At 49.0% G+C, this 16,415-nt stretch overlaps 1 protein-coding gene across 34 annotated transcripts in view; it reads right to left on the bottom strand.

Annotated features, from left to right (window-relative positions):
* Positions 1-16,415, bottom strand: part of Kcnma1 (potassium calcium-activated channel subfamily M alpha 1) — a 708,132-nt gene that overhangs the window by 485,066 nt on the left and 206,651 nt on the right. For all 34 annotated transcript variants that reach the window (XM_078039512.1, XM_078039502.1, XM_078039518.1 and 31 more), the window contains exon 2: positions 14,235-14,396. In XM_078039512.1, coding sequence (XP_077895638.1) covers positions 14,235-14,396 — 162 coding nt within the window. The remainder of the gene's footprint in view (positions 1-14,234; positions 14,397-16,415) is intronic.

The raw sequence follows: 16,415 nt of genomic DNA, 5'->3' as shown, positions 1-16,415 counted from the left end.
CTGTGAAAGAGAACTGGGCTTTGACAGAAGCTGAAGTCTGCCTTGTTATTTATCTTTCATCTTTGAAGCCTTGGGATCCCATTTTCATCTTGATGGAGATGATAAACTCTTAGCAAACTTTTATGGCTCCTAGGACAAAACAGGACTCTGGCCCTGCTTCCTGCCTTGCAACTCTGGCAGACTTTAAAATTCAAGTCAGGGCAGAAACTGCTTCTGGTCAGAGGCAAAATGTATTTATCTTTGTAAGTACAGCCATTAAGAGGTGAGCAGGAATAGCAGAAGAGACAGAACAGTCAGGGGAGACACAGGAAGAAATAGGAGGTGAGGTGGTGAAGGAAGGAGGCGATGACACATCAACCCCCCACCAGAAGCTTTTTACGGTGGTGCCGGGGGAGTGGGGGGTGGGAAAGGCATCTGCAGAGGTGGAGAGAATGGAACCCCAGGAGTGGGCTGAGGGGAAATTTTTGCAGTAGGAGGGCTGAGATCAGCGTGTGCTGTGCGCTAAGAGAATTTTGAGAGTGGACATAACAAACCGGAAAATTACGCTTGCCTTTCTGTTTGTAGAATCACTGTGGCTCTGAAAATCCACCCCCTCTGCTTCTCCAAACACTAAAGTCTCCAGATGGAAAAATCTGAAGTCAGGCTGCAATGTGAAAAAAAGTAAAGAAAAGAAAGAGAAAAAAAGAAAAAGAAAAAAAAAAAGAAGGCAGATCATACTGCTGTCCTCTGTGGTCTGGGCTGTGGAATACCAGTCAGTCAAGAGACATGGGCTCTAGTCCATACGCTACCTGGGACTGACCATATGACTTTGAAGAAGCCCCGCTCTGTTCACACTTAAACCATGGGGAACGTGATAGAGCTAAGGCATAACATTGGTTCTGCCACCTTCCAAACCTTTGCTTATGGCAGACATCACTAATCGATCACAGCACTCTTCAGAGAAGAGACCGGATGGTTCTTGGTTGCAGGCACCACCCATCAATCAGGATGAACCCATGGGATGAATCTTGATCACCATCCCTGCACTAAATCTCTTCTAATCCTTAAACACTAGAACTAGAAAATGATGTTAGGTCATGGGTAATCTCATTACAGACATCCTTCACTAAGTTCGGCTTCTGTTGCCTCTTCGGTCTTCTTTCCAAGACTTAGCAGCCAAAGCTGTGAGATAAAAACTGTTATAGAGGCTCTTCACTCAACTCTGTACCTGAAACTTTGAAAATGACCTTCTGCTTTTTTTCCTCCTTGAGCCTCTTTACCTTAAGTTCTCCATTCTGAAAACCCCTCCTGGGACCGACGTGCGCTGTGCCCTCTTAGGGATTTCATCAAGGTAGAGAATTCTATTCCTTTTCAAATACTTTGAGATCATGGAATAGAAGGCAGCCTGGGGAAGTTCAAAGACGTTTAATTATTACCCTCCATTCTTTTGAAAATTATTAAAGAGCCCAGAATTAGAAATTCAGATTTCCTCCAGGCTCCTGAGAACAAACAGCTATCTTATAAATGGCTTAATGTGTCTGTTTAATGTACACAAAATTATCTCTCCGGAAAACGGATTGTTTTTCGTGTCACTTTGCATCTTTAAAATATACCACCTATAGCAAAAGGACGGGGATTCAAAGACTGACAAAATCTACAGCAGAAATAATTAGCACTAGCGGCCATTTCTGAAAGAAAGTTAAATGAAAGAGAAACTGGTTACTTATTTATTTCTGTTCTCTCATCTTAATCTCTCCATCTCAGCCCACGGAGGAAACACTATATATCTCGGTGCTAGAAGGGTGTCTTTCCAAATTGCCTCTGCATGGCTGGCTCAGTAAGAGAACCCTTGAGCCCCTGCACACAATTCCCCTGGGTGACGGCGGGGCGGGGGGGCGGGGGGGCTTCGAAACCAGCTCCAGCACTCAAAGTCTCTGGGACAAACAACCCGACAAATTACAGCTTTGCAAACTGGGCACAAAGGCAGAGAAGCAATGATGTTTTGCAATTTTGCAAACAGGGAAGGGTTCAGCCCTTCCTCCCAAGGCTGTGGATGGTCTTTCCTTAAATCATGTTAATTAAATTGGAAACACTTGAAATAGTCCACTGAGGGTGTGTGCAGTTGTTTTCTAAGCTCGTCTAAGAAGTTAACGGGAAATGAAGCTTCATTTGGGAAATTCCCGCAATATGAGATCTACTGGTCTCCCACAGCACCCTGGCTGTAAATGTGGAGGCTAGCCTCTCTAGGGGTTAGTTCTGGTAGCCCTCAGAATCTGCTATCTTGTTCCAGAAATTAAAAATGACTGTGGCCACCATAATGTGCCCTCCTCCTTCAGCTCCTCCTGGGTGTCTCAGGACATTTAACAAAATGTGCCTTTTGTTAAATGTTTGCAGGTGCAAAGACTTGGAGCTGCTTCTGCCTCTGGAGGAGAGAGAGGACTGGACTTTCAGGACCACGATGCCTCATTTGCTTCCACAGTGATGGTGGTCACAGCTAAAGACAGTGGCCCATCTTATCCAGGGTCCCCTTAAGCAGAGGCTGTTCAGCTGCAAGGAAAGCTCTTGGAGTAGATGTGGAGGTAAGCAGGGCTACCCCACCTAAGCTGGAACAGGATTCCTTCAGAGGTGATGGACTGCATGTGGCCCAAGAAGGGGCTCCAAGGCTGAAGATGGGCAAGAGGCCAGCTCTGAGGAGGAGGAACTGTCCCTTGGGGTGGGGCCTCTTCTCACCAAGTCCATGGCCACAGTTCCCTCTAGAAGGTTCTACCTAGATGCTTCCCTTCTCCTCTTCCTTCTCTTCTACATGGTAAGATCTTCACGGAAAAAGTCAGAAGGGAAAAGAATCCCAGGTGGTGAGCCAGAGGCAGCAGTCGTATCCCACAGATCCTCGTAGGCCATGGAAAGAGCATTAGCTTTAGTTTGAATGGAAGGCAAGCCCAGTGGAAGCCGTGATGGACAGCCCGAGGAGCATCCTTCTGCTCTCCAGAGGCCCCAGCCCCTGAGAAAAGGAAGGCCTGTCCTCATTCCAGGCACAAGGCCAAGGGCATAAAAGCCCTGAGATACACCTTACTACCTCTCCTGCTTGAAAGACAGCAGGAAGAAGGAGGAAAGAGGGATACATTTGGGGCTGCCTGAGAATGAAATACCGGCACCCTTGACCATGGCGACACCAAAACCTTAAAGAGGGAATCGACTCATCCAAGGTCACCCAGAAAGGTGACAGCAGAGCTGGGATTAGGACGGTTTTCTGCTGACCACAGTTCCTCAGCTATGAGTGATTCTCATCTCTGCGCTCACGTCCTGAAATGATCTCACACACTGTCACCAATCTCTGAGGCCCAGAGAGACACACAGCATGACCCTCCAGGAGGAAACGGTGTCATATCCTTCTGATTTGAGACTCTTCCTGGAGGGATCTGAGGTACCTGAGAAACCAAGTTGCCTACCTCCTAGTTCATAGGGAGACGATGACATCATGGCCGAGCCCTGGGAGCCCACGCGGGTGCCTGGGGGGAAGAAGTGGCTCCTGAAAACAGCTTCTTTCCTCTGCAGGGATTTATCTTCCGCTCCTGAGGGATGAGCTCAGGTGGGCAGCTCTCTCAGTGCCTGGCTGATAGAATTCGCCCGGGATGGAGGCTCCAGCCAATGGAGTCCCGACCTGGCCCTCTGCTCTAGAAACAAGGGGAAGGGACCCTCCTGGTGGGCTTTCCAACCCCACACCTTCCTGGGAAAGATAGAACTCAGAGGCAAACACACACAGCAGGTTTCAGCAGCTGCCAGGGACCCAGGAGCCTCTGTCCCCTGAAATGCCACCTTCTTGAGATTCAAGCTATTGTTAGTATAAATGAAGACAATTTGAAGAAGCGGACCGTGGAGTCTTCTCATCCTCTCCCCTGTTTCCCTTAGGACAGTGGCTTCATCAACAATCACAAAAAGGGAATGAGAAATGTAGTCCTTTTGCTCACATAGTCTGGGGACCATTCCAGTTTGGGGAAGGGGATGTGGCTTCTCCAACTTTCTGACTCACCTGCCAGATCCTCTGTTTCTCATCCTTGAAGAAAAGCCAGTATGCCCTGTCCATCTGCTTTCGGGATGAACCCACCTCCAATAAACAAGAAATGCCCAGAGGTCTGCTGGCCCCAGGCAGAGGGACATCCAGGTTTAAAGGTAACCTCCAATGCCCAAGGACACAGCTGTGCCCTTTGCAGGCTGGCGTGCTGAGACCAAGGCTGCCCTCAGAGGCTCCCGGCCACAACCTTCACTTTTCCTTCCATGTCAGCCCAAGGCCAATTTCATGAACTAAAATTAACTAGATGAGCAAAACGATAGCCCTGGTGCTTAAGAGGCCGGGGTGGGTGCATTTAATTGAGTTTTCAAGTGTCCTAATTCCCTAAGACAGAGCAGTGACTGTCATGTCCCAGTTCTCTCACTACTCAAACAGGAGAGAATACTTCTTACAAAATTTTTAGGGCAAATGATGGCTTTCTTTTGGTTGTTTCCCTGAAATTGTTGTTTTTCTGGAAAAAAAGCCTTATTCTGGACCCAGACCCTAAAAATGGGGCTTTTAGTGCACCAAATTGGGATGTTCAGGGCCCTCAGGCACGAGTCCGTCTGCCTCCTCCTAAACATAGCCTAGAAAACTAAACTTGGCAGCATCAGCCTGTGTGTGGTCCCAAGTGTGACTTTCCAGGCACGTGCTTCCCGGCAACAACAGAAGCTGATGGCTGTCATCGTCTTCGTCGCTATTTTTGAGTCTCCCTGCTAAACAAACTTTATCACAGCTGAAACGGAGGTTCTTAGGAGAGTCTCAGCCCACCAAGATATTTTTCTGACAAACAGACAGTGCTAAGCCATTAGCATCCTCGAGAGACCTTGCAGAGAAAGCTAAGTATGTAAGAAAACTACCAGCCCAGCGTGGTGAGGGCCAATATGTTCCATTTCCTGCAGGGGGCGCCAGTTTTTACTGGCGGGAGGAGAGGAAGGCTAGTTAACATTAATCATACACACATAATTTACTGAGGCTCCTGGGATCCAGCAGCAGGAAATGCACAGGATATGAGACCAGGATTAGAAGACTCCTAGGCCTGTTCAAAGCACTGATGGATAGGTCATAAGCTCTGATTTATCAGTAATCTCTCTTCCAGACTCCTCATCACCCAAAAGCATTCTAGAAAATACAAGTATGACATTTTCACTTTCAACACTTTGCATGACTGCACTTTGCCGAGTTTGCAGTAAGAACCAACAGGTGTCTGACAGGCTCAAAGGAGATGTCTCAAATGCACAGGACAGTCTGAGTCTTTGTCTACTGGTGGTAGCACACACTCTCCCGTCTCCTCCTAACAGATTTGTGCTTATTAGCTGCCAACAAGGATGTTAAACACACCTTCCCATAGAGCAGTAGTAGCACGCCCTCTGAAACCAGCCTGTCTCTGCCTTGTCAGCCTCACTCCACATCCCAGGGAGGACTGGGTGGGTGCAGAGACCATGGTGAGCTCAATTGACCCTCTTTCCACAAGACTCATCTGTCATCCTGCCAAAGTGTTTCCTATGACACATGTGCCCACAATGTACAGCTCTAGGGAAAGCCCAGCCCCAATCTGGCCCTGGCCAGCTCAGAGAGGCTACATGAAGTGAGAATTTCCTGGCCCACTTGACAGTGGTGAGTCAGACTGGCAGGAGCCCACCATAGCAGGGATGGGACCTGGGTGAGCCTGATGAAGGGCACACACACAGCAAACATCACCAACTGGCTGGACACCAATCACTGCCTGCCCAGGCCACCCAGAGCCTTTCAAATGGCCATGCCCAGAGCTCTTTGGAACTCAGGATGGAAGTCAAGTTTGGTGACGTCGGAGGGCTGCTGTCTCTCTGCCCAGGAAAATATTTCTTCTCCACCCATTTCCCTGTGGGTCTCCACAGGAGCCTGCTCCTCCATGACATGGCGCCTGGGCTCACCCAGCCATGAGAAAAATCCTAGTGGTCAACACTTCTTAAGCACTAACAGTCCACAGGCACCATTCTAAACATTTCACCAACTTATGAACTCCTCGCCATAACAGTAAGAGGCAGCGCCTGTTATTATCCCTATTTTGCAGATGAGGAAACTGAAGCATCAAGGATGAAGCAACTGGGCAGGATGAAAGTCCCAGAGAGGACGCCATCTGGCGGTGCCGCCCTGCTGCAGCACGCATAGCAGCCTCTGTGTGCCAAGAAGCAAGCTGCTCCTTCCCCAGGATGGATGGCTGTCCCAGGAGAGAGGAGAAGCAGGAACTGGAGACTTATGGGGTGCAGAGGGCTTCGCCTAGCTTCCTTGTAGGTTCCAATTAAGTAAGAGACAGAGAGGAGGAGCCAGATGGGAGCAGGAGCCCAAGTTCAGATGATGCTATGTGGCAAAAGTCAGGGCTCATCCTTCCTGGTCCAACAGAGGAAGCCTACCTGGCCTGCTCAATGCAAAGCCTCTGGCAATGTTCTGTCTCCTAAGGTACCACTGATGATGTGCTACCTTGGAAACAGACATGGACTGAACCAATGGATAAATGGCTATACATGGATGGATGGACAGATAAGATGGAAGGACAAAGCAAGGATACACCCTCAACTGGACACCCCAGAGGAGAGGAGTGACAGTAGCACAAGCCCTTTCCAGGGGGACCCAGAGGCCCCATAAGCCAGATACTGATGGCCAGTATGAAGCAGGATGCTCCTAGTCCAGAAGCTATTCCTCCCTCCATAGCTACTGATCTCGGAAACTTCACTTTTGCAACAGCCTTGTGGAAGGTGGGAGGAGCCAACATACCAGCTAGAAATATTAACAGCTGCTCTTTGCGGGGGGGAAAAATGGGCAACGCATGCACAATGCGGGCTTGGGCAGGGGTACTCTATGGCAAAGACTAGACCCTCTGAGCTGCTGGGACCTGTGGCTTGGGGACTAAAGGAGGGAAGGCAGGTGGATGCAGAGATTTGACCCTGTTACAAAATTCTCAGAAACACTACTCAACATCAGGAAGTGGAACGTGCTCAGCCCGTAAGCTGAAGCCATCTGAGAACCTGCTATGAACAGTGGAGGGCCTGCTGGCTCTGGCCTCTGTCTCCTCATCTCTACCACAGGACTTAGTTGAACTTGTGGAAGTAAATTCCAGCCTATTACTGTGAGAATAGGCTAGATATCGTTCCCCTTGAGCCTGGGTAACTTGGGGAGCAGGCCCTATCCACCACTTAGGGAGAAGAATCTGCAGTCACAGAGGGGGTGGCAGGCTTTTTCTCTATGGGGCCAGATGGTAATTATTTTAGGCTGGTGGGTGTCTTGGGCTGTGGATACTACTCAACTTGCATTGTGGTGAGTTACGCAAGCAGCCAAGGAAGGTATGCAAATGAGCGAGCATGGCTAGAGTCCAATAAAATTGTGTTTATGGACACTGAAATTTGAATTTCAGATAATTTTCACATGTGATCAAATATTCTTCTTCTGATTTTTTTAAACCACTAAAAAAAAAAAAAACCGTGAAAAACATTTTTAGTCACAAATAGTGAAAAAGAGGCAGTGAGCCATGTGGGCCCCTGGGCTGCACCCCATTGATCCTTGAGCTAGTTAATTGTCCCCCCCCCACAACAGGTGTTCCCTGGGGAAAGAAACCCACGGTGACATGAGAATGGGAATTGCTGGGCAAAACAAAACCTTTACACTATCCTGCTGCAGGACTTTTGTGAGCACTTATATACTGATGGGCATGGGCCAGGGGCAAGGGGCAACGGAGAGGAGGCGTGGAGAACTGAAGTCTGCTCATTCTGAAGCATTTCCTGATGGCGTTCACTGCAGCCTAATTAAAGTAATGAGGATAGAGTCTGGCCAGCTGTCAGCAACTGCACCACCAGACCTGACCCTGCCCCTTTTTGAACGTGTCTAGCCACCAGCTGCTCACTACCTGTCCAGGACAGCCTCGATGCCACCGCTTCCCCGACTGGTGTCATCCCCCGAGTGAGTGATGCTGGGTCACAAATAACAGACTCGTGCAAATCTTAGTGCATCTTTCATCAGATATGAGCAAAATTTTATGTTTAATAAAATAAAACCTAATATACCTTCTTTGACTTCTTGACTAATAGCCAACATATGAACCCCATATCTACACACAAGATAAAACATAGAGCCATTTTTAAGTCCTGATAGGGAACAACCAAGTGGCTCCTCTGAGTCAGTGCCTTCCTTTAGGGTGTTAAATAAAAACTCAACTCCCAAATGACCCAAAGAGCAGGACACACCTGCCCATGACTGGGGCATCCTTACCCCCCCATAAAAACTACAACCCTTGAAACCTCTGGTCTTTCTGTTACATAGAGGATTTTCAGATAATATAAGAAATGTACATAGAATTGCCAAAACTATTTTTTTTTAAAAAAATCTCACTGATGAGGAGAAGAGAGTGAAGTGGAAATGTGATTTCATGTGTCAATTTACCACCAGGCAGCACTGTAAACGAAAAGGAAAGATTGCTAATGAGAAATGCCACCAGCGCAGGAGCCACCTCACAGGAGAAATGACTGCAACGAATGTCACATATTTGATTAAGCATGTGCCCACATGTACCTCCATATGGCTCAACGGGTCCAATTTCACGTGCAAACAGCACAGCAGTGAATGCACAGCTACTTAACACTATTAAACCAACAGGATTATTCCTATTTGAAAGATATATTGATACATATTTCCTTTAGGACCCTGGGAGATAAGAATAAAATGGTTCAGACTATGCACATAGTGTTAATGTCAAATGCTACACATGCAACATATTTAGAAAGATAAAGGGAGAGACTGGTGTTTTCCTTCTCTTTATGTTGATAAATCATCCCCCCAAACATTAAAGCAAGTAGCAAATGTTTTCAGTCCGTGAAATTAGGCATGTATGTTTCCTGGAGCAACATTCAAATGTAGCCCAGGAAAATAACTAAAAACAGTGATTCTAAAGGCTCCCTCAAGGAGCCAGTGGGTGAGACCAGCCTTTGAAGAGAAGTAAAACACAGTGAATCCATCAAGGGGTTGAGGCAAAGTCTAGCCAGGATAGATATGGCTCACACCTTGAGATGAGGCTGTCCTTAACCACAAGACAGTCTTCATAGAGAGAGAGTGGCTCTGAGATCAACATGGAAATGAACATGTATATTCAGAAACTAGGTGCTGGTGGAGATGGTGCATGTATTTGTGCCTGTGTTTACCTGTGTGTGTCCACAGCTTTCCCCTTTACAAGCAAGTTCTCTAGTACTATCATTCTTGTGATAATCTTTAAAAAAAAATTCCCTCCTCTCTCAGCCTTTCAATATCTTTATAAAATAAGGGGGAAAACTGAACTAAGAGTCTGCACACTCTGGCTTATGAAACAAATCTGGCCCACCACCTATTTCTCAAAATAAAGTTTTATTAGAACACAGTCACACTGTAGCTGTTTGTGGTTGCTTTCAAACCACAATGATAGAGTTCTGTAGTCATTAGAGTCTCTGTGATTCAGGAGGCCTAAACTATTCGCTACAGAAAAAGTTACCAACAATGAACTCAAATATCTGTTGATGATTTGTTTTTTGAGTCTCCAAAGTACAAACTGCACAAAAGCCTACCCCATGTGTTTCTTGCCCTCTGTACCCTCTCATTCTTAGAAAGGTTTGATTTGGTTCACAGAACTGGATAGAGCATGTAACCTCATGCATGTAAATTTCAAATAGGAGTGTTAGGAAATCAGGGCAATGCAGAGATGAGAGAAGAGACGGAGGAAAGCAGGGGCAATGTGAATGCACAGCACAAAAGCACCAAGATGCCCTTACTTTCCCATGGGCCACCAACTTGGCTCCCAGCAACCACCACAGGAAGAGACATAGTCCCTATTCTAATTCAGAATGTTTACTGGATGTTCACCAAGAGGACCATGATGATCTCTGGTGCAAAGAACTATTTATTCTATGAGTGTTTGCACAAAATGCATCAGGTGAATTGTAATGAAGCAAGACCTCAACAACCTCCAAGCTGTTGGGAGGAACTCTGGTGACACTGACACATGAATTCAAAGTCTTCCATTGTGGGTCAACTCCATATCCTAAAGTAGAAAAACCCAGAAATTCTATGACATTCCAAAGTTCCAAAATAAGCACATACTATCCTAAAGATGTCCACCAGTAACTGCTGGGGACTGGTTCCAGAAGCTCCTGTGGATACCCAACTCCACAGATGCTCAAGTACCTTGTTTAAATGGTATAGCACTTGCACATGACCCCCACACATCCACTCTGCCCTATATGCTTTCAATCATCCTAGATTACATGTGATACATAATGCAACGCAAATGCTATGAAAAAAGTCACTCTACAGTATTATTTAGAAAATGACAACAGGAAAAAAGATAGTATACATTTGGTATAGATGCAGTTTTCTTCCTACGGTTTTTGTTTTGTTTTTTAATACTGGGGATTGAACTTAGGGGCGCCTAACCACTGAGCCACATCCACAGCCCTTTTTACATTTTATTTAGAGACAGGGTCTTGCTGAGTTTCTCAGCACCTCGCTAAGTTGCTGAGGCTGGCTTTGAACTTGTGATCCTCCTGCTTCAGCCTCCCTAGCCTCTGGGATATACCACCACGCCTGGCCTTCCTCACTATTTTTCATACATGTCCGCTAAAATTCATGGATATGGAATTTGTGGACATGGAGACCAATAGAACTTTTATTATCAGAAAACAAATGTTCTGTAAAATAAAGAAAATAAAGGAAGCAACACCCTTGATAGCCTGGTACTTCTTTGATGTAAAATCTGCCTGCGCCAAGACAAGATTCCATCCATCCCAGCCTAGCTGTTCCTGTGCGGCTAAGCTGGGGCCAGGGTGAGACGAGGCACAGTGGCTATTCTGAGACCTGTAGCCCGGGAAGGGGGTGGGGGGAATTTCATCACTTTGGTGATGAGGCTCCAGGTGCTGACTATAAAAAGCCCTGGTGAATGGCGATGATCATTTGTCATCTTTTAAATGGAGTGCCACAACTTTACATCTAGTTCAGCAACATGAGTAATCCCCAGCCTGGAGCCCTGATGCTCACACTGCTTTAGGCCCCGTGCCTAGCACAAAGCCCGGTGCAGGTCTGAAGTCCACATTCATCCAGTGACTGACGTGCCTGTCTGAGAGACGCTGTGGATATTCTGGGGTTGTCCTGGCAAATTCTTCCCCAGCTGGGTCTCACCTATAATGTCCCAGCTCTCACCTGTGATAATCAGACTGGTGAGAATAGGGGCCCAGACCTGGGCACGGAGCTCCTGAGTGTGCGTCAAGGAAAAGACATTAAAGATTGAAAAGGAAAATTCTGAACAGCCAGGTGTCTCCTCTTGCTCTGGTCCCATCGTTGCAGGGATAAACATTTGGACAGCTCAAGACAAACACAGCTCGGGGTTCCTAACAGGCAGCACGGCTTCCTCTTATGTGCGGTGACTTTGGCATGAAGTGTGTTCTGTGTGCAAGCAAGACCCTGCCTCCCCTACAGGCCTAGTCTCAGGCAGCTACCTCCTGATGGCTCTGCTCTGAGGGCCCAGCAGCCCTGGCAGGACATTCTCAAGGGGACCTTCAGAAAGCATCTTCAGCTGGCATCTTGGGAAGCCATAGGCAAGGGGGCCAGGGCAGCTCTGCTTCTACATGCAAATGTTAAGAGGGTCAGGCCAAGTGGCCTGAGGACCCAGTTGGCACCACGGGGGTAACGTCAAAATGTCACAGCCAAAGCAACAGCTGGCAGTGGCTTGGCAAAGAAAAGGCATTACCTTCAGCTGAAGGCACAGCAGGCTGGGAGTCTGGAGGCCCAGAGTCACCAGGCTGGCTCCGTCACCTCTGGCAAGTACAGGGCCTTCCCATGCTTTGGTTTTCTCGGTTGTAAAAGAGAGATGGGTTCCTGGGGAAGGCTGGCTTGCTTCCTTGTGAGGAGCCCCCGTCACCCAGCAGCAGGGCAGGAAATGCAGGATGAGTAAAATGACACAGCATGCCCCATCACAAGAGGCTCTCAAAGATGTGAGGGGCGGCACAGCAGTCACGTCGAGGGGGCTGTGGGGTGTGCATGGCACCAGGAATCCCACACGCACCACATCACCCCCATCTACAACTCGGTGTTGGGTAAGGCCTTGCCTCTCAGGAGCCACGGCCGTCCCCCTCCCTGCGCTCTCCCTGACACAGGGCTCACTACCCTCACCTGTCCTAAGACCTCCAACATCCGCCTTCTCCCTAGGTCTGTCCGTATCCGCCTACTGTCCATATAACAACCCCTCACGGTACCTCTCCCTCAAAATCTCCTCGTCTTTTATACCCAGCCCAAATTCTCCAGCTTGGCCTTCAAAGACCTGACAGGCTGTCTCCAGTCCCCTTCCTGATCTTTCTTGCTCTCAAATGCCCTTGTGTTCGTGGCCCAGGGCCTCACAGGTGGGGTCCCTTCTTCCTGCAATGTGCCAGGCTCCCCTTTGCTCCCGCAGCTTGTTCGCTGTGGAAGGATTTCCTCTCTTTTGACTTTCAGGATCCTAACTCTCCTCTCAAAGCTCCACTCCAGAGCTTTCCATCTCACTCAGTATTCTTCTCAGCTTCTGGATCCCCGGAGAGGTCCTTGTTTTCGAGCTTTAAGGATCTTCTGGGGTATCTTCTGGACCACCAAGTGTGTGCCTGGTTCATTTAACTGGGAGGCCTCCTCCCTGCCCCCTCCTACAGCCTCCCCGATACACGAGCACGCACACGCAGCCTGGACTCCACATCTCTCCCCAGGCACTCTTTCGGCCATGGCCATGCACGGTGCAGTAGAATCAGGGTCATTCCCTGTATCCCACAGGACTGAGAAGACGCTAGACCCAGAGTCAGAACTTGGTAACTCTTGGCTCCTGCTGATGAAGACAATGAGCACTAACTATGAGGGTCACGCGTAGGGAGGGAGCGTCCCACTGCACCACCAAGCCACCTTCCCTTCTGTGTCTGCCATCGCCGTGTGCATTGAGGGCACTGCCCACTCAACCTGGGTACCTCCCGAGCAAACTTCACTCACACACCAGCCCAAAGGAGCCATGGAGTCTTCGCCCAGGAACCAGAAGGGAGGATGACGATGGCCACACAGTACAGCCAACAGGAGGCACCTGCACGTCCTCAATGGACACGCTCTCCCCTAGGCCTGCCCCCTCTGTCTTCCTCCTGCAGGGACTGACCTTGAAGGCTTTTCTCTCCTCCTCCAAAACCCCAGCCTTGCATCTCTCCTCTTCCTGACCTGTGTCCTCCATGGGTCTCTATCAGCCGTGACTTCACAGCCAGAAACCTGACAGTGGCTCCCGCAGTTCCCAGGGCCCTGTCCCCCAGGGAGGCCGTCTGGCCAGCCTTCTTTGGATTCTTGGAGCAGGGAGTTCAACATCTCCTCCAAAGGCCTGTGAGGGGTTTATCCCAAACAGCTTTAGAGTCACAGTGAGAAGTCACCCCGAAGGCATCGTCCTTCTCGGGGAAACTCCCGACCCGGAGCAGACTCAAGAAAACCAGTGATCAGGGCAACCACGGCCGGGAGGCCCCTGTTGCCGGAGCCTGGGCCTGGCAGCGGTGGCCATCTCGGCCCTGAGTGCCCAGGTATTCTGTCACTCTAAACCTGTCCCACCCATGATCCTCCACCGTAACCAGGGGCTCACGAGGCCCATCAACAAAGCCGAGCTCTGTACAAGCAGATCAGAGAGAAGCAGGACTCGCTGCAGAAGGGCCTCTTCGGCATCTGAACTAAGGGCACGTGGGCAGTGCTCCAAGCACAAGGGCCGTGGGCAGCTTCAGCATGACCATGACCGTGAGTGTCCACCACGGGCAGGATCCAGTTCACACACTGCCTAACAAGACACTGCCCCCAAAGGGGCTCACTTCACTGCCCAGCCGCCAAAGGACAGCAGTGACATCCCCAGAAGGCCACAGGCTCACACACATACACACACACAGCACCCTGGACCCTGGGTGTACAGGTCCTCCATAGGCAGCTGGCATGGGTTTCTTGGGCCCACTTTGTTCTAAGATGGTCCAGGTGTGTGTATATGTGTGTGCGCCTGTGTGTACATCTCTCCTGCAAGCAGATAAACTTAAAAGTGTGCCCTCCAATGGGCTCCCAGCCCAGGCTCTGCAAATCCCCCCCCCAGGCCACCAGCTTAGCTGGAGAAGGCCCAGCAGGACACCACGTCTCATAAACAGAGCCATCAAGGCCACAGGCGAGGCCTCCTGGCGTGGGGAGGCCGGGGACTCACCAGGACTCTGCCGGTCAGCGTCTGGGCGGATATCATCACCCCGGCCCAGTCCTTCACGGAGGTCATCCAGCCGACCTCGGCTGCCACCGCCTCCTCTTTCTCGTCCACTGGCTTGAGAGTGCCATCAGCCTGGCTGGAGCCATTGTTAATCTTCTGGGCCTCCTGGCAACAGAGAGAAGGAGAGTTGAGACCTAGAGAACAACTGGATTTCAATACACCCCTTCCCACAAGGAATCGAAGCCCAAGGGTGGCCCCCGCTGAGGTGGGGAGGAGGGGTGGGCGAGCGCTTCGACTTTGTAACAATCGGTTTTTAAAACGTCTTTTCTCAGCCAGTGAGTGGAGGCACACGCCTGTAATCCCAGCAGCTCGGGAGGCTGGGACAGGAGGATCACAAGTTCAAAGCCAGCTTCAGCAACAGCGAGGCACTAAGCAACCCAGTGAGACCCTGTCTCTAAATACAATACAAAATAGGGCTGGGGATGTAGCTCAGTGGCTGAGTGCCCCTGAGTTCAATCCCTGGTACCCCAAAAATAAATAAATAAATAAGTTTTTCCTTTGAAAATTCCTTTGCAAATGAGACATTATTCTCTGTCCATTTTAAAGAGAAAAGCCCCCAAGCTCAGGAGCGAAAGCAACCTGTCCAGGGTCCCAGGGTGGTGGGAGAGGCTGTGGTCAGTACACCATGGTGCTCACCCGCCCAGGCTTTGGGACCCTTGCACAACATTACACTCACTTTCTTTTAAAGACATTCCCATCTCTTCCTCTCCATCTACGTGATTCAAAAGGGACTATTGGCCTCACACTGGTTCAGTCAGTCCATTCTATTCTCCTGGTAACAGTGTCTGGGCCAGGGATGGTCATGTGACCCATGCTCACCCAATACAACTCAAACCCGGAAAATTTGCTGGAGAGAGTAGAAAGAAGCAATCCTTCTGTGAGAATAAAGCCATTGTGGGAGGAAAGTAGAAGCCATAGGATATCAGTGTCATCACTTGAATACCTGGATCCAGCTAGGCCTGAAATCCATACCAGACCTTTTCGGTTTAGGAGAGAATAAATTTCCCTTTACAGCTTAAAAAGTTCCTTAAGATTAAAAAGGCTGACTTTATCAGATGACTGAACTCCACACAAGGTTCTTGATTATACAAGTTTGCACACAATATGCTCTCTGCTGGAACACACTTTTTTTTTTTTAAGAGAGAGGAGAGAGAGAGAGAGACAGAATTTTTTAATGTTCATTTTTTTTAGTTTTCGGCGGACACAACATCTTTGTTGGTATGTGGTGCTGAGGATCGAACCCCGGCTGCAGGCATGCCAGGCGAGGGCGCTACCGCTTGAGCCACATCCCCAGCCCTTCTGCTGGAACACTTTTCTCCCATAAATGCTTGGGGCTTGCTCCCTCATCTCCTCAAGTGCTTATATATCCCCTTCTCAGTGAAGTCTTTTCTGGCTGCCTTTTAAAATTGCAAGTCTTTCTTTCCATGGCACTTTTATGCTTGGTTTTTCCACATAGCACTTAAAACCCCTAATTCACTGTAAAATCCACTTGCTATTTCATTTACTGTCAGCCCCCACCCGCCCACTGCTGTGGCCCCAGTGCCTAACAGAGTCCCTGGCACAAAGTTGCTTCCATAAGCATAAAGGAATGCGTGAAATGTGTATCAGCCCTTCATCAACTGTACGGCCTGGGCTGGGGCTGCCAGACTTAAAACAAAACAAAACAAAACAAAAAACAGGGCATCCAGTTAAATTTGAATTTCAGATAAACAATAATATTTTCAGTTTAAGTATGTCCCAAATATTGCATGGGACATACTTGCACCAAACTTTAGTATTTATCAAATTTGCAAACGTAACTGGACGCACACTGAAACACTCACAGAGATTATGACTGCCATGACCATGTGTGAAAAGATGACAGCCAGCAAATTATATTCATCGTTTAAAACCCTGGAGTTGATTTTCCAAAGCAAATCCTTGGGCCTTGAAATATGGGGAGTATCAGAGGCAGAGGTGAAACTCTCTGCATGGGAGGACCTGGAGCCAAGTGAGGCCAGGGGAACCCAGAGGCTGGTGGAGAGGCCGGTGGGGAGGCCGGTGGGGAGGTGCTGAATGAGGCAGCCCAGGGCTCGGCCACAGCAGGCAGGAAGCTGCTCCTGATGGTGCTTCTCCCCTCTGGCC

The sequence above is a fragment of the Ictidomys tridecemlineatus genome, chromosome 1 (genome assembly GCF_052094955.1).
Source record: "Ictidomys tridecemlineatus isolate mIctTri1 chromosome 1, mIctTri1.hap1, whole genome shotgun sequence".
Classification (NCBI taxonomy): domain Eukaryota; kingdom Metazoa; phylum Chordata; class Mammalia; order Rodentia; family Sciuridae; genus Ictidomys; species Ictidomys tridecemlineatus.
The sequence above is the reverse complement of the archived record's forward strand: the minus strand, read 5'-3'. Positions and strand labels throughout refer to the sequence as shown.